Below are 24,179 nucleotides of genomic sequence, written 5' to 3'. Positions count from 1 at the left end.
TTCGTAGACTGTGACACAGGGGTCCTTGCTGTGCTCACTTTGAAGCAAATGATCCTGAGACCTTCACATCCTAGATAAATCACTAAGACACATAGCTTTTCTTGTCCTTGAGCTGATGGAGGGATTTCCTTTTATAAGATAAGATTCTGTGCTAGAGCAAAAGAAAATCAAACACCAAAATATTAGTATTTGTCATTAAAAAAATCTTGAGTTATGGTCTGATTTTAAGGTTCAGTGACTTTTTATTTTCAAGATGACATTAGCAAGCAGGAAAAAATCTGCAGGAGATCATTCCCTAGTGGAGACACATTCAGCTATGGGAGCCCTTGAGGCAAAAAAACCCCACAAAACAGCATTAATAACCTCAAAGACAAAAGATAATGGCCCTGATTCAACCTCACAAGGCAGAGCTTTTAAATTACACTCCTGGGACTTCCTGTGTTGTTAATGTTGGTGATCTTCTTCCACAAAAAAACAGCTGAATTATCTTTTTAAAAAGATTTATTTTACTGTAACAATCTCTTACATATGTGTGTACAAGGAGAGGTGGGGGAAACTGTTCTTTGAACAGCAAAAGCACCCATCTGTCTTGTGGAAGAAGCTGAGGAGAGGGTAGTGTCTCATCCCATAAACTGTAAAGATAACTAACCCTTGACACCTCTCTGAAATGTGCTTCCACTAATGCGTGCAGCATGGGGAGCAAAAAGGTAGAATCGGAAGTCTATCTGCAGGTACAGTAGGAAGATCTAGGGAACTATAGGATGGTCAACCTCACTTCAATCCTTGGGAAGGTGATGGGGAAAATCCTCCTGGAAAGCATTTCCAAAGAGCTGAAGGACAAGATGGTGAACAGGAGTAGTCAGCATGGGTTTATGAAGGGGAAATCGTGCTTGACCAACCTGATAGCCTTCTACAACGAGGTGACTAGCTTGGTGGTCAAGAGGAGAGCCGTGGATCTTGTTTACCTCCACTTCAGTAAAGCCTTTGATACTGTCTCCCATAACATCATCATAGACAAGCTGACAAAGTACAGGTTAGATAAGTAAATAGTGAGGTGGACTGAAAACTGGGTGAACGACCAGGTCCAGAGGGTAGTGATCAGTGGCACCCAGTCCAAGCGGGAGCAAGTGACCAGTGGCATATCACAGAGGTCACCATGGGGGCCAATACTGTTCAACATCTTCAATAATGACCTGAATGATGGGACAGAATGTGTCCTCAGCAAGTTTACAGATGATAAAAAACTGGGATCACCGGCTGATGCACCACATGGTTTTTCTGCCTTACAAATACACCTCAATAGGCTGTAGAAATGGGCAGAGAAGAATCTCATTAAATTCAACAAGGGGAAATGCAAAGTCCTGCATCCAGAGAGGAATAATGCCAGGCAGCAGTACATGCTGGGGGCCGGTAGGGAAGGGAAGAAGAAATCTGTTTGATTCATTTACTTGGTTCACAGGACCTTCAGGAACTGATAACAAGGAAAAAGGAATGAATACATGACTTACCCGGTCACGGAGGGCGGCTGCTTGTCTCATAAAATGGCATTTGTTATGCTAACCACGTTACCAGGGGTTGGGAGCAGGCAGTACCAGCCACAGGGTCAAGGGAAGTGATCCTTCCACTCTACTCAGCACTAGTGATGCCACATCTGGAGTGTGGAGTCCAGTTCTGGGCTCTCCAGTACAAGAGAGACATGGACTGACTGGAAAGAGTCCAGTGAAGGTCCGCAAAGATGATGAAGGGACTGGAGCATCTTGCATATGAGGAAAGGCTGACTGTTTAGCCTACAGAAAAGAAGCCTCAAGGGAGTTTTCATCAAGGTGCTGTAACCATCATTCCCATACCTGATGGGAATGAAGGAAGAAGAGGGAGCCAGGCTGTTCGCAGCAGTGCCCACTGGCAGGGCAAGATGCAATAAGCACAGATTAAAACACATGAAATTCAATCTGAACACAGGAAAACACGTTTTTTTTTTTTTTTTGCTGCGAGGCTGGTGGAACACTGAAGCAGGTTGCCTAGATATGTTGTGGAGTCTCCATCCTTGGAGATATTCAAAAGGTATCTGGATGTAGTCCTGGGCAAGCGGCTCCAGGTGGTCCTGCTTGAGCAGGGAGGTTGGACCAGATGATCTCCAGAGGTCCTTTCCACCCTCAACCTCAACCATTCTGTGATTCTGTGAAGTCAAGCTATGACTTGTCCTCTTCATAGCGATGTTGTTACTAACATTGTTATTACTCTTTTTAGCTTTGTTTCCTGGGGCCTTTAACTGTTGCATGAAAATTTCAGATGAAATTCCCAAAGGAATTCTCCGAAGAGTGGAGGGGTTTGAAATCCAGAAGGCAGATGGCCTGTGTCACCTAGAAGCTGTTATGTAAGAGATGTTTTGGGTCCTTCATTGTGAAAGGGGTACCATTAAGTTAAAACCTATTAGGGGGCATTTAAACAGGTAGAATCTTAGAATGCTAACACAAATCCACTGAAAAACAAGATTGTGCGCGATTTAAGAACTGTCCTTCCTTGTGCTATTTAAACTTCTGACTGCTAAAATTGAATATCCTTTTCAATAATAATATTGATCATTATTCACCCTGCACTAACTTTGACACTTGCTTCATTTTCAGAACTGAGGAATGACTTAGGAGCTTCAAGACTTCTCTCTTTCTAACTATTGATCTTCTACAAACCCTGTCTAAACTCAGTAAATCAGCTTTACTTCTGTACATAAGCCATTTCTAATGTCTTTTTTTGGCTAGTACGATATCACACTGTTTGTGTTAAATTGATAAATTTCAAATAAATCATGGACATCTTTCATTTTTAGACATTTGCATGATGATTGTGACAATAATAATAATAATAAAGAGGTCTACTTATTTACTGGCCGTAGAAATGTACTGGTTTGCACTGTGGTTCTTTTCAGACCCACTGAAGTAGTAAAGCTTTTTTCAGATTTTGGAAAACAAGTGTAATTATGTAAACCATAGATCCTAACTTTTACATATTTGAAACCAGACAAAAGTGAATAGACATAGTATAAAATATAATTTAAGATAAACCAATTCTAACTTTGTGGTCTTCATAGGTAAGTGATAAGCATGATTGTTTTAAAAAGTTGGGGTTTATACATTTTTTCTTTGAAACTGACAACCAATTTTTGCTCTGACAGTCTCTTCATACAAGGCAGAAAGTTCTGTGTGAGTCCACAGATTAGAAAAGTTAAAAAATGGATGAAGAAGAATAAGCACAAGATTCTCGGGAAAAAAACTCACAGTAGAAAGCAGAGAAGAACCAAAATTATTAAAAAGAAAGACAAGAAACAGTAACACGATGAAGTAAGCCCCATGATGAAGATACCCATGGCACACGGAACTGCGAACAAAGATACCAGACTTCATCAACAACAAACAATTGTAGCATTAAAATGACTTCAAATATCTATGTGCTAGAGAAAGCAGTGGCAGAAAACAGCACCTGTACACAAGAACGATGCCAGTCAGATTACCAGCCAAATGACAACGTGTTCCTGACAGCGCCTTGTAGCAAGTGCTCACTGTACCTCCTAGACCTATTGGTCAACTTAAATCCTCCTCTCTCCCACCCTGCTGTCATGGCAACCTCCTCTGTGATTTCTATTTTAACATGCCAGTATGCAGTTCCTTCTCACTGCTCCATTTTCCTAGTCCCATTCTTTGCAACTCTTTCCTCACGTCTGCAACCATCTTTGTGCAGTTGCCTGTTTAGTGTCTATTCTTCCAGTCATTAATCTTTTTTTATCTTTCTTACATAACTTTACAGATATGTTTCCAGATACTAGTTCAGTTTAAGCTGGCCAAAACCATGTATCTTTTACCTACTCCAAACAATCTCTGCTTCTAGCTGTTATTATCAGGAAATATCATTTCAGTGATAATAACTGAGCCTGTTTATCCGCCTCAAAGTGTGGCATTCAAATTTATGCAATAAAGTTAATCTCTATGGCTTTTGTTCATTCAATTCCCTAGTCAAATACTTCAGCTGGATCCTTCCTACCCTCTTTGCTGAATTTCTCATAATTAGCCTTGAGGATTGCATGTGTTCATCAAGGCCTTTCTTTGAAGACTAATGGTGATGCCAATCTGGCTACCCACTCCATAGCTTCCCTCCCGCTGCATCGCACTGCCTTCTCCTGTGTGGCACAATCTCCAATTGCCTCACTCCTTCCTTGGAGACTTCAAACTAATTTAGTATTTCAACAAAGCCATCTCAGTCAAAGGTGCTTTTTCTTAGAGACGCATATGTGGAAAGCATGGAAATGACAGAAAAGAGAGGTCTTAAAAAGAGTTAAGTGCCGTAGAATGCATACTTAAACTATTTACCTAGTGAGCCAAAAATACTTAATATGGCAGCACAATTCTTTTCTTCCTCTTCTTCCCCTGCTAGTCACTGTTTGTTCTCATTCACTGCGTTTGACTTAAATTAGCTCCTGAGAGCTGTCTGTCGTATTTCTTTTGTAGCTGTTATGTCTAACTACATAATGCAAACATGGGAGAAAGCGTGGCAGATGACAGTAGGTAGAAGCAGCTGCTGCTATGTTCCCTAAATAAAATAAAGGTGCGCATGTGTAGCAAAGTCACTAGGCAATAGGTAGCATACTCCCACAGATGCGTATCTGATGAAAGAAAAGGATTCCTTCCAAAACAGATACGAGAAGGAAACATAATTATCTTCTCTGATAAGCCAACAGCCTCCTAACAGGGATCAGACAACTTATCTAACTCTTCCAACTTCTAGGGAACATTGTGCACATCATATATATTGGCCTGGCTCCATCCTCTGCCTGCTGAAATGACACGCAGGAAGCTTTCTGCCAGGAGCAGGAGCTGAGATTGCTCTCTCCGACTCTGAACACGCACAGAAGCTCTTCCTCCCGAATGCCATGTTCAGCATGCTGGGGTGCAGAGGATGTGACCCTGGCAGATGCAAGCTGAAACGGCACATGTTTTCCAGCATTTCATTTGCACTCTGATGCTGCGCTGCCTGGACACCACACGGATAGAACAAATGGGTATTACAATCCAATCCTCCTGGGCCCAGATCAGCAGAGCACCAGGAACGCTAAATTGCTGAAATATATTACACCATGGTGTCAGTATCTTACGGTTTCTGGCAGTTCTATTTATTTTCTTCCTCATATTCTGCTTTGGATTCCAGATTTTACCTTCACAGTTCCCTCTTGAGTCATAGATCTCTAGGCAGGTTTATGATGGCATCTCAGCTCCTCACAGCTTTTTCACCTACACTACCAGTGGCTTTTTGAGTGTATAGAGTGTACCTTAAGTATTGACTACAGTGTGGAGTGTACCCTAATTTCCATGCCTGTTCTATCAGGGATATTCAGCATTTCACAGGATTAGAGTATGCAACTAACTTCCCAGGCTGATGCAGGCGTGTCTGAGGTCCCTGGGAACCATCTTACTGTTTCACTTACAGAGTCACTAAGTATTGCCACTTGGTAAAGGCAAGTCAGGAAAGCTTGGGAGACTGGAGAAAGAAGGGAGCAAAGTCAAGCTGACAGTATGGGTAAGAAAAAATGAAACTGTGACTCTAGATGAGACCATAGCAGTGCTGACATCTAGAGTGGGAACTTCTGGAAGTCTGTAGGGAAGGGGAAGAGAAAGGGGAGAAGAGAATAGGGGAAGGGGAAGCGGAAGGGGAGAAGGGGATAGGGGAAGAGGAGAAGGGGATAGGGGAAGGGGAACGGGAGGGGGAAGGGGAAGGGGAAGGGGGAAGGGGGAAAGGGAAGGGGAGTCCGTGTTGGTTTAGGCATGAGCTGCTGGGAAGCTCTCTCCAGGTCCGGCTTGCAGACCTCTCCTCCGGTGACTGACTCCAGTTTGGAGAGCAGTACCTGCTTCCTGGTGGTGACCTCTCTTCATGCTGTCAGCTTTCCCGGCCCGCAAGTCTTAGATTCTCATCTGTTCAACAATTACTACTTTGTATTTGAAATTATAACACTGCTGCAGTTCCTCCTCTTAGGCACGCTGTGTAAAAGCAGCAAAGTATGACCTAAATGGGTTTTTATAGCTTTTAATAACTGGAACTGTTACAGTGTTACAAACATTTTAAGACCCAGCTGGATTTGCAACTCAGATACTATCGATATCTTTGCATTTACTGGACCTACTTTAAAAGACAGGCTTCAACAGTTTTGTTTACATCTCCCAGTTCTTCAGAGTGTGTGTTACTGCATATCAGGTTCTCTTGGATTCAGTAGATCACAGGAGAGATTATGAGATGGCAGGAGTCCTCTCCCAGCTGCCGACTGTGTTTCACGTTTGGGTTCCTGTGCATCCTCTTGGGAATTGCATTGGAAACAACTTCTGCTAGTCATTCAAACTAAAAAGCTTCCTTCCCTGATATTGGTATACGAAGTATCAAAATAGCACTTGAAAGATCTACTGTCTGGTACAGCTTCGTTTATCTCTGAACTCTGACACACAAATATATAAAAGAAAAACCCTCCAGTTTCCAAACCTTCACTTGGGTGACCTCACACCCTCTGTACCTGAGCGTTATTTTTGACCTTTGCTACTTTGTACTTGGCAACAAAATAAAATCAATGCTTTTTTTTCAGTAAAGTCATCTCAACATCTTGTTTTGTGGAAAAGATTAATACAGCACATTACTTTGTTTTCCCTGAAAAGCTGGCTAAATCTCTCTTTTCAATGGGTTTAGGTGCCTAAAGATGTAGTTGGCTGTGTCTGAAAATGCCAGTGGGTGTTTTAGTGACTTAGAAGTGTAGCTCTCATTGAATTAAACCCAAGTTAGGCCTGTAATTAATATTCTTGAAAATTCCAATAAACTCACTCTGAAATGGTTTAAAGAAACAGCTTTAATCACCTGGCTGTTTCATTTATTTTAAGAGTTATTAATTTAACCTAATAGGACAATCTCTATCTCTCTATGAGGCTTTAGGAAAAAAAAAAAGTCACAGATAGGATTGCTTAAGAGTTACTAAACAGAAGCAAAGAAACTGTTGGGTCTATTGAGACAAAACCAGAGCCCTAAATTTGATACACTGGCTTAAAACTACAAGTAAAGGTGAGTCATCAGACAGCAAACACTTTTCTTTCAAAAGAAAGTACTGGATTAGGAGATCCCACCCACTTCTACACAGCTGAAAAATGGTGAGAGAGACTCAAACTCAAACTCCTCTTTTATCCAGACAGACTGGATTTTAAGGGAGAAAGAGAAAAGTGTGTTTGTCCTCTCACTAGCAGGATCTGAGCTTGTTTCTGCTCCAAGGTCATTCCGAGTTATGCTGAGTGTCTTTGGTAATACCATCATTACTAAATGGACCTCTCCTTCCTCAGGTTTCCAGTTCTAAGGTTATCCAGGTGCAGCATTAATTTTGGTACATTAACCCAAATTATCTAATACAGTCTCAACTGAAAATCTCGCTGGACAGATTGGCTAAGCTCTAGAGCCACAAAAGGAAAATCACTGCGTTCTCACAAGCTGGGCTGGAAATAGTGGCAATCACATGTTTGGAGCGTAATTTGGTTAGAGGACTATAATTAATTACCTAAAAGATTTGGAACAAGACACACCAACACCTTTAATGTTATTACTGCAATCCTTCTAAGAAATTAATATTGAAAGCAATTGTAGTCTATTGCAATAGCAATATAGGCAGATCCTTTCCTGTGATGAAATAATAGCATTTCTTTTGTAAGCATTCCCTTGCAATACACTCAGTGATGGGAAAAGCAGGTAGGAGCCTCATAAAGCTGAATAAAAAGAATAATGCTACTGACAACAATTATAAAATAAATTGTACTGATTAACAAGAAGAAGTAGTACATCTCAGGCTGCAAAGAATTAGTCATCAAACTAGTCCACAAAAGGAGGACTTCTGTACTTGATGTAAATTTAAATTAGCACCTGGATCCAAAAACGTTCTGAGGAGACAAATACATTGCTTTTAGCAGCATAGGTTAGGTACCTGGTCTCTGAATTTAGCTTTAGATAATTACTAAAAAACTAGGGCTGCATCATGTCCTTAACTTCGGTTTTAAAACTCTGAAAATCCACCAACTGTCTGTCACTTTTAGCTTTCCTTCATCATCTGCAGGGTGTAATCTTTAAATGGGCTTCAGTACTGGCACAATAGGAGAACATGGTTATAATTTTATTGGCTATAGGTGGTTAATTTGGTGGGGGTTTTGTGCAAATACATGATTTTAAATTAATAGCAATGATTTCATGCGTGTCTATGTCATCCTGTCTTCTACAACACAGAAAGTTAATGTCAAAGACTACGGGATGTCATTGATCATGGTGAATCATGGACCGTGCAAAAGAAAGATATAATATGAAACATCTCCCCAAGCCAATCTTAGTCATTTTGGCACCTTTTTCCGATCTGATCTGTGAAGATGTACTAAAGATAAGAAGATTGCTATTTACATCTGTGTTTATTGGTGACTACACACCAAAAAAAAAACATTTGAAAAACCATTCTGCCTTTACAATTTTGAAAGGGCACGTGACATTTATCAGAAAAAAAAACATTGCCACGTAAGTGCTGGCTTACAGGTGAGCAGATTTAAGCTGCCAGGGAGCAGCGAGGACAGGCTGCTCTGCAAGGGCAGGTAAGCCAGGAGCAGAACATGACAACAGGGCAGGCAGGGCAGCGACCTTGCCGACAATGGCATGCTCTCACAGTGCCCAAACAAAAAAGCAGAGCAAGGCCAGTGACAGCAAGCAGGGTCAGCCAAGAGTCCAGGTTTCCAGACAAGTCTGTAGTGATGAGCAGGTCAGAGGTGAAGCTGGGAAGTCAAGTCAGTGGGTCAGGATCAGCAAGGGACGTAGCCAGGCACTGGCACACCCACGGTGCCACTCAGGCAAGGACCCAAGTTCAAACGCAGCTCCCAAGTGAAGGGGAACAGGCTACCGAGGGGGATCCTCACAGCTGATCATCACACAGCTCTTCCACTGCAGCCCCATCCCAGGCTATGTGAGCGCCTTGTACTGGAGCCGGCCTTGCACATGGGCAGCTATGTCCCCAGGGAGCAGGGAAGGGGCTGCGAGGTCTCAGGGTACACTCACAGCCCTAATATGAGCTCCTGCAAATTCAGTGAGATGGACTGTTTCATCTCCTCCTGAGCGTCTGTTCTTCTCTAAAGCCACAACAGCCCAAGGACTCTCTTGTCAGGAAACATTTTGCCACCTAAGCATACAAGGAGAGACTGGCGTTAGGAACTCGTTTTGAAGCCTAGAACAAGGACTGAGTTCTTGTTTTAGTTTTGGGTTGGTTTTTTTTGAGGTTGTTGTTTGTTTGTTTGTTTGTTTGTTTGTTTGTTTTTGTGATGGGAAGGGAAAAAAAGGAAGAATTGAAGTTTTAGATTCCTAGAGCAGAAGTTGAATTTTCAAACAAGAAGTCCTTTGGTCTGTAGGCACAGAAGATAACAGCATGTCTACATGATGTAACTATACCATGGCCAACTGAGTTTGCATTTTGTCAACATGTTTTTTCAGAATTACGAATGAATTTCAGAATTACAAATGGCTTGTACACAGACTGGCGTAAGTTTGTCAGAAGGTAGCAGGGTAGCATGCAAACAAAACCTCTCTCAGTTTCTCAGTAGTATTTCTCAATCCTCACACCATGGAGAGTTTTACGACACATCTGTGATTTTACATGATGATGACAGTAGAACAGTTACGAGTTCAAAACAGATTGAACAAACATGGTAGGAGCTATGACTTCCAATGACAGTTTTTCCCTTTATTTTGCATTGGTTTTACCTTCCCCTAGGATGGTGAAAATAACAGTTTTAACACTCTGGTACTGTGTGATGTGAGCAAGGTGTTGGTTGTCTTCTGCTAGCTGTAGTAATCAGGTGTCACAGAACTTGACACCAGCTGCTGAGGGAGTGTATTTCCCTTACTCGACCAGTGTTTTGCAACAAAATTACCCAGGCTTTAAGATTTATGTGTGACTTTTATTGAGCTGTTGCTCATCCGCAACAGAGGTTTGTACCCCCAGTACTGGCAGGGAGGCTTCCTCCAGGGACACTCGCTAACCTGCGCAGCAATGGATTAGCTGAATATAAATCATTACAGCGCCTAAAGGCTACAGAGTTTGGCACGGGAAACCCATCACAAGCTACTTCTGAATGTGTCAAATGCCAGTAACACCACGATATGGCTTGGCACACCGCGGATTTAACGAGCTGGGAAGAGACTGTTACGGGAGGAGCGGGGGCAGGTAGGACAGGACATCACATCCTCCGTGAAGCAATTTCGCTGGCAGAGACCTCGTCCGTGCCCCGAGCGTCTCGTCGTGGCCCGCCACGGGGAAGGACTGCAGGCAGGTGCCTGTCACAGGCCTGGGGCGCGGGGCTGCGCTTGCCGGGGCGAGCCTCCCGCACCACGGCCTCCTGCTGTCCCGCAGACCCCTGCCCGCCGGCACGGAGATCGGGATCGGGGTCGGGGCCGGGGCCGGGGCCGGGGCGGCTCGAGCGGCAGCTCCCAGCGGGGCCGGGCGGGCCTCGCCTCCCGTTGCCCGGCAACCGCCTCCTCGCCTCGCCGGGGACCGGCAGCCGTCCTACTCTCACCCGCGGTCGGCAGCGCGCTCCCATTGGCTGCCGCTGTGCTGCGCTCGGCTCCCATTGAGCGCCCGCTGCCTCTGCTGCGTCCTCATTGGCGCGCTGCCCTCTGGCCACGCCGCGTCACTTTCTCACACCATTCCCCCCGCCTTCGCCGCCAGCTGCGGACCGGCCGGCGGGCGGGACCTGGGCGCCGGCAGCTGTGATTGGCGGGGGGAGCTGCCTCTCAGGGCGCGGGCAGGAGCCCGGGCGGTGAGACTGTTTAAAGGCGCCGCGCTCCCAGCGCCCCGTGTACTCCGCTGTGCGTGTGAACGGGTGACGGTGCGGAGCAGCAAGCGACACCGGGAGCGATCCCCTCCAACAGGTGAGGGCGGCTCGGCCCCCAGGGGTCCTTGGGCTGGATGGACGGCGTGCGCTGCGGTCTCACCGCCGGGCGGCGGCCCCTGCCTCTGCCCTCAGCCGCGGCGGGGGGCGCGGAGCCGCGTGGGGGAAGCAGGCGTGGGGCGGCCAGGCTGCGGAGCCGGCCGCCGGGCTTGAGGATGGGTCGGGATATCGTGTTTCAGTGGATGCAAGCACGTTTGAAGTAGTGCCTGCAGTGCGGCAAGGGACGGGGGTGGGGGGAGAGAAAATAAGGGGGGGGGGGTGGGGGGGGGGGCGGAAGAAAGAAAAACACAAAAGAAAAAAGAGAAAAAGAGGGAGAAAAGAAGAAAGAAAAAAAAAAAGAGAGAGAGGCGTATCTGGGTGCCTTTTAACGTAGGTGTTAGGCCCCACGCCGCACCGGGCGCTGCCCGGAGCATCATGGAGCATCGCCACGGGCGCGGTGCGGCGGGCGGCGCTCCCTGCCCGGGGCAGCCGGCGAGGCAAAACGCCTTCTGGGAGAGCCGGCATCCCCGGTGCAGGAGCCCTGGGTGCTGCGTCCCGTCCTGTCTCCGGGGAAAGCCCCGTGTCTGGGTAAGCTGTGGTGGGCGACTGCTGCGGGGCTCCGCTGGGCTCTGCCTCCGCCTCAGAGGCCACGAAGAAGCCTGAAAGCGGCGGCGACCTCGGCATGTCCCTTAATCGCCTCTCAGTATCGCGACAGAGGCGCCCACCCAAGCCGGGGAGGGCGGGGCGGGCGCGCCCCCTTGGTCACGCCACCCGCCCGCCGCACAGGGCACAGGCGGCCGGGTGCTGCCCCAGGGATGCCCTCGCCTCTTTCGCGGCGGTTGTCGCACGCCTGTGGGCATCCCGACGCGCACCCGCGTTGCTGCCCGAGTCCCGGTCCCGGATGTGGTGGGGGGTGCACCCGGAGGGACGGTGCCCGGCATCCCCGCAGGGGAGGGGCTGCGGGTGGGTCCCTGCGAATGAATTCGGGGTACCGACTCTGCTTTTGGTGCGTTCACGCATTTTGCCAGTTTCCCACGTAGTCCCATCCCGTCGGCTCAGAGCTGGGGGGGGGGTGCGGGGATGCCGCCTTCGCGCCCGGTCCGTGCCGTGGCGGATAGCAGCGGCCCGGGAAGAGGCAGTGACCTCTGGTGGCCTGAGGGGTGCCTCGCATGCGGCTGGTGCCTGTAGACCTTTCAGTTCTGCGGGGATAACTATATGATGTCATAGCTGAAGCTGCCAGATCATCGCTGTTTAACTTCTGAAAAACAGCCTGAAGTGGCCCTGATGTCACCAGCAAAGTGTCTCCTCCGAGTCCCGCCGAGGTAAAACGCCAAAGGGAGTTACCGAACCACACGCATGGCTTGCGGCGAACAGGCTGGGGGCTTATTTTCTAGCTTCCAGCCAAGCGTTCTGTAGAATTAAAAGCTTAAGCGGGAAATAATGAAGTCAAATTATTGACAGACTATTCTCAAATTCTTAACAGAGGCAACGAAAGCCACCAGTTGTGGGAGAATGTGTTTCTGGCAACACTGGCAGAAAGTAGTGGCAGTCTGACGCTGCTCATTCGTTCCCTACACAATCTCAAAGAGACACAGAACAAAGCAGGTTTCTCGTTGCTTTATACTAAAGCATTTGGGGTTCTCAGACTTTTAAAAGAAATTGCACTTGTGAGCACTTTTTCAACTTCAGTAAAAACTCAATGATGGGATGTTATTTGCCATTCGATGAGGAGGACAAAAGGCTGTTTGTTTTACATCAAGTAAACAAATTTTTTTCCTGTAATGACTGACTGACTTAAGATGTCATATGTCCCATTTTCTTCAGTGATCAGAGCAAGCTTACAAAGCAGTGTTTTTCATTGCTGTGCAGCCCGATAGCCCCAACTGCCGCTACGTTAGGTGTGTTTGGTGAGCTTAGTGTTTGGTGAGCCACGAGAATACAATAGAAAGAGTCTCCCTTTAGTTGTCTTCTGCAGAAAGTTTTTTGATGAGAGAACTGCAGCGAGTAATGTGAATTAAATGTCACTTTTTATCTGAAAGTTCTGTAAGGATCAAGCACAAAGCAGAGTGTTTTCATCAGCCCTCCTCATCAATAATGCAAATCCTTTTGGTGTACTGCTTCCTCATAATTCACTGCCTGGTTAATAGCCACTGTTGTTCTATGGCTGTTACGGGTCAAGCCCATGATATGCTGCATGCATTATGTTTTAGTATGTAATTTAAATAAAATTAAGCCTCTAAGAGTCTCTACAGCCTCTAACTTTGAGCTTTCTGGCTCTTGGAGCAGAGATGAGCTCTGCTTTGGGTGCAAGGCTCACCCTCAGGGTGGGTGCCAGACACTGTGCTGAGCCAGCAGCACTTTACGTTTCCTTTTTGTCCCCTTTTGAAGAAAGTGAGGCGTTTTGTGCCAGAAAGAGAGCGGGACCTCGAAGTCCTTTTCCCAGCTGGTACCTTGAGATCTCTCTGTCAGTGGCATGTCTGCAATTCGTACTGCAAGCCGGAAAAGCATCCTTCTCCCTTGCAATGCCTTTGCAGATTTTGGGTAAAATGCAGCTCTTGGAGCAAGTTTTGGACCCCAGCACTGCTCTGTGACCCCAGGAGATCCGTGTGACTTGCTCATTGCGCTGCCGAGAGATGATGTGAGCATGCCTCCCCCAGCCCCTGGAAGTCTCTGGACCACCACACTCCCTTCCCTGCTTGTGGCTTTAGGAAAGCAGTGATGGCCATCCCACTTCTAGCAACATACACCTGCTGCTGTGCCATGGCAAATCCTTAATCTTGCCCAGTAACTTCCTAAAGGCAGAAATTAGGCTTTGCGTTGCCTTTTTTTTTTTTTGTGTGTGAATCCAGCTGGTTTCAAAAAGACGCCACCGCTCGCCGCGCAAAAATAAAGGTGCGACTTTAGGCACTTGAGAAACTTTAAAAAAAAAAAAAAAAAAAAAATACGTGAATAGAAGTGAGGTGCCACCGGGATGGGGTAGCCTGTGGCCAGGGATTGTCAAAAAAACCCAAACAAACAGCCAAAAAACCGGGAATTTCGAGTGCTGGTGGGTTTTATTTTAAGGTTTTTTTTTTTGCCTCTGTGGTGCTGCTAAGTTTTAGCGTGGGGGGTGCGGGGAGGGACGGGCAGCGCCGGCTATGGCCGCGCCGGCGCTGCCCGTCCCTCCCCGCACCCCCGGCGGGAAGGGCGGGATGACTTCCCGCGCCTGCGCACTACGCCGGGAGCCGGCCATGGGATTCCGCAACGTGTAAGGGGCCGGGGTGGCGGTCGCGTGGGCTCGGGAAGGCGGGAGGTGGTCGGGTTCGGCTCCTCGGCGCTGAGGCGGGTTCCACGGCTGCGGGTGGGGCGCGGCGTGATCCTCCCGCCACCGTCTCGGCGGTTCCTCGGTCGGGGCGCGGGTAACCTTGAGGCGTGGGGGGAGGGAGGGGGTGGCGCCCGCCTCCCTCAGCGCGGGGAGCGGGATGGCGGTCGCCTGAGGTGAGGGGCGCCGCGACAGGAGGAGAGGCCGGCCGGCCGTGAAAGCGTGAGCCGAGGTGGCAGCGAACAACGCGGAATTGGTTGTTTTGCTCGAAACGGCGGCAGCGCGCCGTGGTGCCGCAGCGCTTCGGTAAGCAGTTTTCAGTAGCCTTTTTCTCCCCTTGGCGCGTTTTAATGTGAATACAGGCTGCGAGAGAAGTACGTACCAATTAAATAGGTTTAGGTGCATCGTAGGTAGGGTTGAAACTTTGTTAGAGACAATCAAAACGAGCGCTCTCAGTTTAGGTCTTGCCTAGGACTGTGCCTGTAGCAGAAGACGCTTTCCATGTTTTCTTAACGCCTGTATTAACGCGCATCCTGTAAAGTCATTCCAGCAGAGAAAGGCTTTATTCCTTTGTTCAGCCCGTGGTGGGTTTATGGAAGAAAGGCCAGTGTGACGGTACTTGCAGCTGGGCCCAAAAGGGACAAGTGCTCTGTACGGGTGTAGGCAGAAATACGGGAAGATGGTGCCTGTCTGGGTGATAAGGATAGGGTTAAAATAACAGGATGTGGTGTATCCTAGAGTGTAGCGACAGTAAACGGGGTTAAAATAAGAAAACTGGGTCTGTCAGGGAGAATCGCCACATGTTCATCTCAGCCTTCAATATAGTGAGGTATCCTCCAGGCCTAGTATTAGGAGCCCCAGTGTTTGGAATGCCAAAACGGTCTGCTTAAAACAGCAAAAAAAACCACAAGGAAAAAATTGCTGCAAGTGTAAACAAAATGGAGGGATGTAAATCACTTAGTATAAAAATAATTTTGAAAAGTCCTGCATAGAGGTAACTAGCAACATCTAAAAAAAAAAGAATAATCTAATGTTTCTAGCTTGGTTGTGTAAAATTAAGACTTTGTGTCTAAGCAAAAGTAGAATAATGAACATTAAGGCTAATTTGGTCAAACACTTAATACTTGTTAAGCATGTGTTTTGTTTCAGTGAAATAACTTGGGCGTAACCTACATCTATTCATTTCCAAGGCTGAAATTTGTATTTTCACTGAAAAGTACATCTTAATATAAAATGTGACAAAACTTCTAACGATGTTTACAGTATGCTCAGACCAAAGTCTCCCCAGAGGCAAAGGCTTGCCGTTTGCAAACAACCTCGTAGAATACCTGAAATTTAACTTTTTGTATAGACCTACAGAAAAGAAAATCAGTTACTCGAAATGGATGTGAATAAATCAGCTGGTTTTGTGGTTTTCTTTTTGTCTTAAAGATCTGCCACAATGCCTGGGTCTCTTCCAGTGAATGCTGAATCCTGCTGGCCCAAAGATGTTGGAATTGTTGCACTGGAAATATATTTTCCCTCTCAGTACGTTGACCAGGCGGAGCTGGAGAAGTATGATGGTGTGGATGCTGGTAAATACACCATTGGGCTCGGCCAGTCAAAGATGGGGTTCTGCTCCGACCGGGAGGATATCAATTCCCTCTGCTTGACTGTGGTTCAGAAGCTCATGGAGAGGAACAGCCTTTCCTATGATTGTATCGGGAGGTTGGAAGTTGGAACGGAGACAATAATCGATAAATCAAAATCCGTAAAGACTGTCCTGATGCAGCTGTTTGAAGAATCTGGTAATACGGACGTGGAAGGAATCGACACCACCAATGCATGCTATGGAGGCACCGCTGCTCTTTTTAATGCTATTAATTGGATTGAGTCCAGTTCTTGGGATGGTAAGTTCAGAGTATTTTCTTGGAAAGTTGTGTCATCCTCTGGTTTTGAGTAGTCTGCCTTATAATGTCAGTGTTTGTGTTAACCATAGAAAAAAACAGAGGGTAAACTGTTTTTCTCTTTTGAAGTCTTTTTCTTAAACGCTCTTGGTGTTTGCCATTAGTTCAGTTACAGCGCAAAAAGTGACGACATGGCTAACAATCACTGATGTCTTCTGTAAATTCTGGTGGCTGCCAGGAAGTCGAAATGTGGGGGAAAGGTCAGGATTGAAGAGCCTCTTAATCCTGGAGTCATCTGCTCTGTAACCAAAGTCTAAAAATTGGTGATGGGTATTAAAATGTGCTATTTCTTGGCTGTTTCTCATGGTTGTTTCTGTGTGTTTTTGACAGGGCGTTACGCGCTTGTCGTGGCTGGAGACATAGCTGTGTACGCCACCGGAAACGCGAGGCCAACAGGTGGAGCTGGTGCTGTTGCTATGCTAGTTGGTCCGAACGCTCCGTTAATTTTTGAGAGAGGTTAGTCCTGTGAGAAAACAAACACTGTTCAGACAGATAACTGGATCCATTCGGAAGCCTGTCCCCTGTTTTTTGTGGGTTGCTGGAGGGCTAGATTAACTCCCACTGATGCCAGAAATTGTACTTTGTCTCCTCTTGCTCTGGACTGATTTGACAAAGTCCTATATAGGAGGCAGCAAGGAACAGCTAGAGACGCTCCTGTCTGCTTTTTCCTTGAGGATTCTCCAGTAAAATTGACAAAAGAGTGGACTAGAGCTGAGTAACACAGTGCTCTGCTTCCAAGGCAAAACAATGAAAATCATTTATTACTTGTGTTTGTCATGCTCAGTCCTACTGTACTTAACAGGCCGTTGAGAGCTGGGTGAAACATTACCTTGAAGGGCCTACAGTGCTGTGAAAACCTGCTTGACTGGGGCCAGGTAGTGCTTGTTTCCCTACAGGTGTTAGGTGATGTATTCAGATTGAGGCTAAAGCCGCTGAATGAATTAATTTTCAACTTCTGTCAATTTCCGTCCACCAGGGTTGCGTGGAACCCACATGCAGCACGCATACGACTTCTATAAACCAGATATGGTCTCTGAATATCCTGTGGTTGATGGCAAACTGTCTATACAGTGCTACCTCAGTGCGTTAGATCGCTGCTACACTGTCTACCGCAACAAAATCCACGCCCAGTGGCAAAAGGGTATGTAGCCTCACCTCATGGTATTGCAAGGTCTGGCAAACACTGGAATGTGTAACTACACAGACAATGCATTTTCAACTCTTAACATCCACTCTAAGGACTAGTATATAGTCTCTTCCTTCATGTTTGTGTGCTCTGAGGCAGTTGAAACGTTTGCTCTCTCCAGTAAGAAATGTCTTATTTCTGTTCTGGTATGGCTGGTTACCTATAGTCAGTAAGCAGTAGTCTCTACAGGCTTTTGTTGGCGTCATGTATAATACCGTGCTTAAAAGTGTGTTATTCCCCCCTCCACCCAGCCTTTTAAGTTACTGAGGTTGATGTTTAAGTGTTACATAATGGTACTGATTTTTTTTACCCTGTATGTTTAGTAATTACCTCACTCATATTAAGCATAGGTTTGAAGATTAGATAGTTAAATGAAGTAGATAATTTCTACATAGCATTTTGACATAATAAATGCGGAGATTCTATTAAGCTTATAGCTTTTCCTTCTAGAAGAAGAGCAAACGTTAGTTAGTGCACAAGATCAGTAAGAAAGTGATTTTTAAATAGCAGCAGCAGCAGCGTTTTAAATAAACTTGACAGCACTAGTTGTTGACTGAACGGTTGCCTCTTGTGTGCTGAGGTGTCATGATGACTGGTATCCTGCCATCCCCATTTTATTTTCATAGCTGGAGTGTTTACTAAACATAAGTTGTAACACAACATTTCTGCCACTTCCAGAGGGGACAGACAGACGTTTCACCTTGAATGACTTTGGATTCATGATCTTTCATTCTCCCTACTGTAAACTGGTACAGAAGTCTGTGGCTAGGCTCTTGCTGAATGACTTTCTCAGTGACCAGAGCCCAGAAACAGCAAACGGTGTTTTCAGCGGTCTGGAGGCTTTCAGGTGAGAATGGCTATTGTGTTCCTTATTCACGTTATCTTAATTTGTTACACAACCAAGGTGTGTTTTTACTTTCTGCTATTTTAGTAACCGTTTCTGAACTTTTTTCTTTTTTTTTTTAATAGGGATGTGAAACTTGAAGATACATATTTTGACAGAGATGTGGAAAAAGCTTTTATGAAAGCTAGTGCAGAGCTCTTCAATCAGAAAACCAAAGCTTCGTTGCTTGTATCCAATCAGAATGGAAATATGTATACCCCTTCAGTCTATGGTTGCCTTGCCTCTCTTCTAGCCCAGTAAGCATAAAACTGGAAAAAAAGTCATAGGTTTTTGTATGTAAAGTCATAAAAGGCTTTTGTGTCGGAAAGCCTTTTGTAAAAACACCATCTAGCAAAACTTCCTGCTAGATTGCCTTAAGCAGCAAGACTAAAGTTAAAAAATTATTCTGTATATGCAGCCAGTTCAAGTGGCTAGTAAACTCAAAATTCCTGCGTCAGAAGCTGATCTTCCTTCCTTACTGCTTTGCATCGTAGGGTCTTATTTGTAGGGTGGTGTCCCAGCTTCAACAGTCTTCCACCCTGCCCACCTCCCGCCCCTGAAAAAAACAAACAAACAAACAAACAAAAAACAAACCACTCCACTGCAGTGGAAAAGAGAATCAGACTGCTTTCTCTGCTTCATTATAACAAGCAAAGCCAAATTAAATTAGTATTTACTTAACAATTTATTTTTCTTCAATGACAGACTTCTACAAAGTCATGTTAAGTTTAAATGAAACCTTTCCTCTTGGATCCTTTTCGTTTATTCTGACTTTGCCTTCTGGGATGTGGCTGTTCATTTTAGGCTTTAGGTCACTTAAAAATGAAAACTGGCTGCCTTCTAGATAATCATATTCTGGGCATTTCTTTGCTGTTTTGCCTAGGCTGCTTTGGAACTCATCACAAAACAGCAGTGTTTGAAATTGTTTTTTTAAAAGTCATCCTTTATGCACATAGCATGCTAAGTGGGTATTGTAGTCAATATAATTTGCCAGTTGCTTTTTCTAACCTAGCTGCAGATTCTAGTTATTTAAAATAGGCACTTTAAATAATTAATTTAATAACTTTAAAAGTAATTGTCACTTTAAACTCAACTGTTGCTTGATTTGCAGGTACTCCCCAGAGCAGCTCGCAGGACAGAGAATCAGTGTGTTCTCGTATGGCTCTGGTTTTGCTGCTACGCTGTATTCCATCAGAGTTTCACAGGATGCCACTCCTGGTGAGTGAAAGGAAGAGATGTTAATTAACTGCCTTGAGCAGCTCACCTCTAAATGCCTTGTTACGCTACTCACCAGCGTAGGTAAACCTGCAGAGCAATGCCTAATGACAGTAATGCTAAATTGATTTTCCAGCTCCAGGGAATGTTTATGTGTCTCCTTGGGCAAAAAAATAATGTTCTTCAAATTCTGTTAACGTGTTGATTGAGTAATTTGGAATATTTTTAAATTACTGAAGGTTTAGCTTCTGTAATGCAAAATATTTTGAATGGGCTTGAAACGTTAACATGCTAGCATGCAGTTCTCAGCACTGGTGCTGCCTTACATGATGGTTTTATGTTGTAGGTTCTGCACTGGACAAAATAACTGTCAGCCTTTCTGATCTCAAAACAAGACTTGACTCAAGAAAATGTATTGCGCCTGATGTCTTTGCCGAAAACATGAAGATTAGAGAGGAAACCCATCATTTGGGTAAGAACATCATAAATGTAAATCATTCCTACTGTTACAGCAGAATACTCATCACTTAGTTCACCTGACTTTAAGTGATGAGGGTATAGAATGAAGGAAACGTCCGTCCCTTTCTGAATAGCTCGTGTTCATTGGCCCAGTGTGGCTGAAAGGCAAAGGCAGGCTTGGTTTTTCTGTCTTACCGCGTCCAAACTGCAACAGCACCTGTGTTGTGTAAAACTCTCTCTAGGAGCCAGCTAACAGTGTCTTACTGGCTTTTTTGCAGCCAACTATATTCCACAGTGCTCGGTAGAAGATCTCTTCGAGGGCACATGGTACCTTGTGCGTGTGGATGAAAAGCACAGGAGAACTTATGCGCGGCGCCCGCTCATGGGTGATGGACCACTGGAGGCAGGAGTTGAAGTTGTCCACCCGGGCATTGTTCATGAGGTGAACACTCAGCACTCTTTTAAAGTTTGATACAAGTGGTGGAACGGTTTTATGTGTTAGTCTTAGCATGTGCATGTATGTTAAAAAAGGAAATGGTTTAACTGCTTTGTTAACACGTGTAACACACAAGCCAGAAGTAAAAAATTGAACATGGGATTTTAAAAAGTACATTTCATCGTAACAAGAACGAAACCGCACGAGAATGAAGCAAGAACAAACTGGCTCTTTTCACATAATCAGTTTGCACAAAGCATGGCTGATTGACTTAAGGCCAAGCCGTCCGGTGTAGCATGAATGTTGCTTGAGAGTTGGACTAGCCATGAAGTATGAATGTCTGTGAACTAGAAAACTGTATTTAATGTTTTTTTTCCCTTCTTCTTAGCACATCCCAAGCCCTGCTAAGAAAGTGCCAAGAATCCCTGCAACAACAGAATCTGAAGGCGTTACTGTTGCCATTTCCAATGGGGAGCATTAAGATACCTCTGTGAGGTGGGGAATGTAAGAAGGCGTGAGGGTAGGGTGAGAGAGAGAAAAAGGGTTGCAGTAGTGCTGAAGTTTGAGTGTACAATAGTACTTCCTTGGAGCATGGAAAAACTGTTTAAGCTCCTTGAAAAAAATTGTCATAATATGGTGTGCTGATATTTATAGTATTTCAGAACACTAAAATCATGAATATACTAGAGATGGAGGGGATTGTCAGGGGATTCCTTAACATGTCTGATTTTTTTAATTGCAGAGTAGTAGCTGTAGTCTATTACAAGGTCTTTGTACATAGGAAAAAAGTAATCTGCTGCTTGCTCTTTCCATGCAAAATGACTCAAAACCTACACTGTTAACTTCTACTTCTACTCAAGTGTGTGGCAAAATAGTCCAAGCTTTTAATGTTAGGGTTCTCAGTGCCTTGACAGTAAGCAGTCAGTCTTCTGAGTACTGCACTTCTCTTTCTCTTTATTGCCTTCCCTTTCTTCTCCCAGTCTACCTCCCATCACCTCATTGCTTTGGGAAAGGTATAGAACCAAGTAACATTCATTGCTGGAATAGAATTTCTCTCCTCTGTCGAAATGACTGAATCGAGAACAGCTAGACTGACAGGTGGTCTTCTTCCAAGAAACTCTGTGACCCACTGTGTTGGTTGCTATGTAATTCCTCCTAATGTCCATCTTAGGTGTTTTATACCTGCATTATAAACCACAGCAGCCTGGGAGGGAAGAGGAAAAAGAGGGGAGATAGTAATTTTTTTTCTTCTGAAGAAATTAGTTCATTGATTTGGCACCTTGCAGGTTTGTTTAGGAGAAGTACCTAAAGGCAGCAGAATTTTCAAATAAAACTTCTAGATATTATGCAGCTGTTCTAATTGGCAAAGGAAGGGAGGAAGATTACTTTGTCTAGAGCTCTGGCCTCTCGCTTTTCTTTATACAATATATTTCCAAAAGACTATTTCTAACTTTGAATTTGGCTTTGTACTTTGAAGTCCTTCTTACTTACTATTGGTAATACTGTAGGAGTGGGGTCTTTTTTTTTTCTTTTTTCCAACATGCAAGCTCAAACTATCCATTTTGCAAGTGGTAGATATACAATGCTAATGGGGATTCCATTCTGGTAGATTTTTAAAGCCCAGACTGGAAATTAACTATGACATGAGCCTTGTAAGCTTGTAATATATATTTAAAATGAGCTAATGTACAGAATGAAGTTTTGTTGAATTTATTTCTTTGCTGATTCTACGAAGTTACATTATCTAATATAAAGTAGCAAAAAATGATTTGTCTGTTAAATTACAAACTTTTTGTGTGTAATGAAGTGTTTGTATTATCTGTCACTCACTAGGATTTGAAAACTTGCTGTATTTGTACAGTCAAGCCTTGGTAAAATAGTTGTTTGTTATAAATTGATGAATACTAATCTGTTTACTCTGCTGAAAATGATGGAGCGATGGTGCATGACGATAGTGTTTGGAAGTGTTTTGGTTTAGGTTGCCCTTGTGAAACTTCTTTTGGCACCAGAAAAACAAATTGCCATGGAACAAAGTCCATTGCTGGCAGTGGACGAGCCAAGAAGTGAGCTACTGGCACAGAGTTAACCACAGGGACCTCATGGTCTGTGAGGCTGATCCTTTATTAAAATAAAGTTTGAGATATTTGAAACCTGTTGGAGTAGTGCTGACTTGTTGGGTTTTCAAGATGCGTGGGCTTTTTTTCTTTAACAGGAAAGAAAGAGGAAACTGGCCCTGTGAAAATCTGAAGTTCTGTGTTCAGAGGCTCTGTGGACCTTTTGGATTTTCTTAGTATCATTTTATTACAAAGGTGGAAAGAAAGGGTTGCCTAGGCTGCTGAAAAACCACCATTTCAGGGCTGTGTTTCAAGATAACTGCTTTTATATGGAAACTGTATATAGTGGAGGAATTAATTCCCAGCTTATGAAATACAGTTCATCTTTATTACTGTCTTGGGAAAGACAGTATCGTTTTATCTCCCTCAGAAAAACTGAGAAGGGAGATTGGTTCTTGCTTTGTACTCACCTGAGCCTCGCTGTGTCCAGATTCCCAGGTGTGACTTTTCAGAGTCATTCTGTTGCTCATTCACATTAATTACTCCTTTTAAAGTCAACTGATCACCTCATCAGTCCCCATAACAGATAAGGCATCCTACCCTTAAATTTGAAAGCACCAGCTGTACTTCTCTAAACCTTGTCTTAGTTTACTTGCCTTAACTAACACCACACAGGCTCTGCCTCTTTAGCTTAGGCACGTCGGCTGTCCCTGTTCAGAGGACAGCTACTGTGCTTTTCCACTGTTTGCACTGGAGGTGGTGGTGTTGAAGATCGAAGTACAAAATAAGCCATTAAAGCTGAAGGTCAGAGTGTCTGCATCTTGGTGATGCTCAGAACAATCGGAGTTGTCAGGCTATCCAACTTTTAACTTGCAGTGGGCACAAGTGTCAAAATTGGCTTTGTGACAGCCTTTGTTGCCAAAGTAGTGTGGCAGGAGTTCGTACAAGCCTATAATGCTCAATATGTAAGAGGATTTTGTTGTTTGTTGCATTCAGCTTACTGAAACCTAGTGCTAAAGCAGGAATTTAAAACTACGTGAGTTCTGGAGAACACTAAAATCTTTCTTTATTGGAGTGCAACTGGAGTCAAAGCAGTTCTGGACTGTCAGAATCGTGCCAGTCATGGAAGGTGTCAGAAGTTTAACAGGTGGTAGCACAACCAGTTACGCAGTAGGAATTGCAGGAATTGCAACCACACATGCAGGGTTAAAGGGGCATGTACTAATTTTGCCTTTCTGAATCGTAACAAATTAAGAACTGTGGTCAACAGCAGCGTTGCTGTTTCTTTAAATAAAATTAAAAAAAAAAAGAAGAAGCCCTGATACACATTTTATCGTGTTTAATTTGCTGAAGAAGTTTTGAAGAATTCGCAGTTGTTTAGATTATGGTCTGGTTTATGCTTAAATTTAGTTCTCTCCAAAAACCGCCCTGGTTTGCAGCGGTAAAGTTCTGTCAAGTTGAGGTAAAACTTCTCAAGAAGTTAGCTGTTATGTGCCTGTACTGAGAATTTCCCAAGTGTGTTAAACGCAGTACTGTTTGATCTTCACTAAAAGGTCACCTCCACTAGCGATCCCTTACCTCTTTCACTTACTGGGTTTCCTGCACTGGCCGTATCATGTCTCTGGGGCAAGGGACAAGCAAGTGCATGAGAGCTCCGTATTTAGGCGCTTCAGTGTGACTTGAGGAACGCAAAGGAGATGAGGCATTTTTGGTTTATTCAAAAATTACAAAAAAGGTCACACCA

General features: G+C 44.6%; 2 protein-coding genes across 2 annotated transcripts; both read left to right on the top strand.

Annotated features, from left to right (window-relative positions):
* Positions 1 to 761: 761 nt before the first annotated feature.
* CCL28 (C-C motif chemokine ligand 28) lies at positions 762 to 3,326 on the top strand. The gene is made up of 3 exons (XM_086629265.1): positions 762 to 975; positions 2,248 to 2,374; positions 3,170 to 3,326. Exons 1-3 carry the CDS (start codon positions 762 to 764, stop codon positions 3,324 to 3,326), a joined length of 498 nt encoding a protein of 165 aa, XP_086485391.1.
* Positions 3,327 to 14,179: 10,853 nt separating this feature from the next.
* On the top strand, positions 14,180 to 22,484 carry HMGCS1 (3-hydroxy-3-methylglutaryl-CoA synthase 1). Its single transcript, XM_086629001.1, has 10 exons — positions 14,180 to 14,202; positions 15,688 to 16,145; positions 16,533 to 16,658; positions 17,179 to 17,343; positions 18,067 to 18,235; positions 18,358 to 18,528; positions 19,383 to 19,489; positions 19,833 to 19,958; positions 20,224 to 20,387; positions 20,770 to 22,484. Exons 1-10 carry the CDS (start codon positions 14,186 to 14,188, stop codon positions 20,860 to 20,862), a joined length of 1,596 nt encoding a protein of 531 aa, XP_086485127.1. The 5' UTR covers positions 14,180 to 14,185; the 3' UTR covers positions 20,863 to 22,484.
* Positions 22,485 to 24,179: the final 1,695 nt, after the last annotated feature.

The sequence above is a fragment of the Tauraco erythrolophus genome, chromosome Z (genome assembly GCF_009769465.1).
Source record: "Tauraco erythrolophus isolate bTauEry1 chromosome Z, bTauEry1.pri, whole genome shotgun sequence".
Taxonomy (NCBI): Eukaryota; Metazoa; Chordata; class Aves; order Musophagiformes; family Musophagidae; genus Tauraco; species Tauraco erythrolophus.
This window is presented reverse-complemented; position numbering and strand designations above follow the sequence as displayed.

Coding starts and splice junctions, on each gene's coding strand:
- HMGCS1 (XM_086629001.1), top strand. Junction 19,490..19,832: donor TTCACAGGATGCCACTCCTG/GTGAGTGAAAGG, acceptor TTTATGTTGTAG/GTTCTGCACTGGACAAAATA. Junction 20,388..20,769: donor ACCCGGGCATTGTTCATGAG/GTGAACACTCAG, acceptor CCTTCTTCTTAG/CACATCCCAAGCCCTGCTAA.
- CCL28 (XM_086629265.1), top strand. CDS start 762: ATGGTCAACCTCACTTCAATCCTTGGGAAGGTGATGGGGAAAATCCTC. Junction 976..2,247: donor TCTTGTTTACCTCCACTTCA/GTAAAGCCTTTG, acceptor TACTCTTTTTAG/CTTTGTTTCCTGGGGCCTTT. Junction 2,375..3,169: donor TGTCACCTAGAAGCTGTTAT/GTAAGAGATGTT, acceptor TTGCTCTGACAG/TCTCTTCATACAAGGCAGAA.